The sequence below is a fragment of the Gekko japonicus genome, unplaced genomic scaffold, assembly GCF_001447785.1.
Source record: "Gekko japonicus isolate JY-2015 unplaced genomic scaffold, Gekko_japonicus_V1.1 scaffold1849, whole genome shotgun sequence".
NCBI lineage: Eukaryota > Metazoa > Chordata > Lepidosauria > Squamata > Gekkonidae > Gekko > Gekko japonicus.
In genome coordinates this window covers 356713-358614 of record NW_015172062.1, presented here as the reverse complement: position 1 = coordinate 358614, position 1902 = coordinate 356713, and the positions used below count along the sequence as shown (strand labels likewise).

The 1902-nt window shown below is 60.0% G+C and overlaps 1 protein-coding gene across 2 annotated transcripts in view; it reads left to right on the top strand.

Annotated features, from left to right (window-relative positions):
* Positions 1 to 62: 62 nt before the first annotated feature.
* The window catches only part of CACNB1 (calcium channel, voltage-dependent, beta 1 subunit), a 93324-nt gene continuing 91484 nt past the window's right edge, over positions 63 to 1902 (top strand). For both annotated transcript variants that reach the window (XM_015420793.1, XM_015420792.1), the window contains exon 1: positions 63 to 238. In XM_015420793.1, the coding sequence (XP_015276279.1) occupies positions 152 to 238 (87 nt within the window). In that variant the 5' untranslated portion in view covers positions 63 to 151. The remainder of the gene's footprint in view (positions 239 to 1902) is intronic.

The window sequence follows — 1902 nt, the reverse complement described above, 5'->3', positions numbered from 1 at the left end:
CGGCGGCGGCTGTAGGGCGGGCGGGCTGTAGGGCGGGCGGTGGGCCGGCTGCCGTTGGCGAGCAGGAGGCGCGCCGGAGCCCGGCCGCCGCGTCCCCACCACCACCGCGAGTCTGGCATAAGGACGGCCGGGAGGGCGCACGGGCATCTCCATGGTGCAGGAGGGCGGCATGTCACGCACACCTTACAGCTCCAGCCAAGACATCCAGATGGAGGTCTTCGACAATCCGGGCCTCCAGGTGAGTCGACGGCGGGGGGTGGGGGTGGGGGGAGCCCGGGAAATGGCAACCGGGGCGTGAGATGGAGCCGAGGCGGCGATGCCTTTTCTTGGAAGGAGCGCGGCGGCGGCGGCGGCGGGGGTCCCTGTGGAAGTGGGAGCCGCTGACCCGCCACGACGGGGATCCTCGGCTTTGCAGAAGGAGTTGTCTTTGCGATGCGCTCTGGGCGCGCTGCGGCTGCAGGGACGTCCAGGCAGGAACGTCTCTTTCCCCCTCGCCTTGGATCCTGCCTCGGATCCCGAGCAGCCCCGGCAGCTGGAGGCAACTTAGCCCCGAGGAGGAGGGGGGGGGTCAGCCGAAGGGAGAAGCTGACCCTGCCTTCGAAAGGGCTCGCCTGCAGGAGGCATGCAACTTGCAGGGCCCCTCTCCCTCCCCTGGGGAGACGCCGAATCCCTGCCGGCTGCCTTGCCCCTTCCCGGTTTACTCCCAGGCAGCAGGAGCGCCCCGATCCCTCCAGCCCCCTTTTCCGCTTCCCCTCGAGCAGCTGCTGCTGCTGCTGCTGTGCCTTCTCGTGCAGATAAGCCGATGGGATTACAGCCTCCACCCAGAAACAGAAAGGCGATGCCAGACGCCCGTCTGGAGAGAGAGGCAGGGGGTTGCGTGGGGTGGGAAAGGGCGTCGTAAAACCTGGAGCTCGGCTTCTGGGCGAGAGAAGTAGGCCGCTTGGGCAGCGCTCTCCTGCGCGGTAGCCTCCTGTGACCAGTGTTCCCTCTAAGCTGAGTCGGTGTGAGCCAGCTCACAGTTTCTTAGCCTCCGGCTCACACATTTTTGTCTTAGCTCGGGAAGGATGGCTCCAGAGCAAACTGATTTATGCAGTAGCCAAATCGCTCGCTCACAACTTTCATGCCGGTAGCTCACAAAGTAGTATTTTTGCTCTTCACAAGACTCCGCAGCTTAGAGGGAGCATTGCCTGTGACTCAGTTTCCCGTTCCTTGGATAGCAGGGGGAACTTGTGCGGCTCCTCCGAGCGTTTGCGGAGGGTCCGGCTGGGGCCGTCAGCGACAACTGAGGAGACCAGCCAGAGCTCCTGCTTTTCTATATACTGCGACCAGCTGAAGAGTCCACCAGTAAAATTTGTCAAAGTATGAGATGGCAGGGATGCGCAGGAGGGTCCTGTTGTTGTTGTTTTTAAAATGGGATACTCAGATGGAAGGTTCTTGGCGAGGACAGGCTGATTTCCCTCTTGCTTTTTCGTTTTTACCAGAATCCACGAGGTCCATCCTTATGTTTTACGTTTACAGAGCAAGAATAGGTTCTCTGGATCGCACAACAATTCAGACATGGCTGATCAGGGTTCAGTGGTCTTGAATCCACACTCTTGCCTAAGAAGAGTTATCAGGCCAAGGTCCATCCAGTCTAGCTTCTTTTGCAAGGATCTCAGCAGCTGGTAGACACTGGACCATCCGCTGAAAGTTGGCCAGGGGTCCACTGGTGGAGCACAAGCTACAGCCCTCTTCTGGTATAGAGACTGGGTGGCTGGCCTTTGGAAACCGTAGCTGTGGTCCAAAGCACAGTTTCCTGGAAGTAAGCCCAGCTGACTAAAAATGGGGACTTGCTTCTGAGTAGACCTGCCTGTGCATCGTGGGAGATCGCAAAGCCGGACGTACCTGCAGAGCTTGTGACAT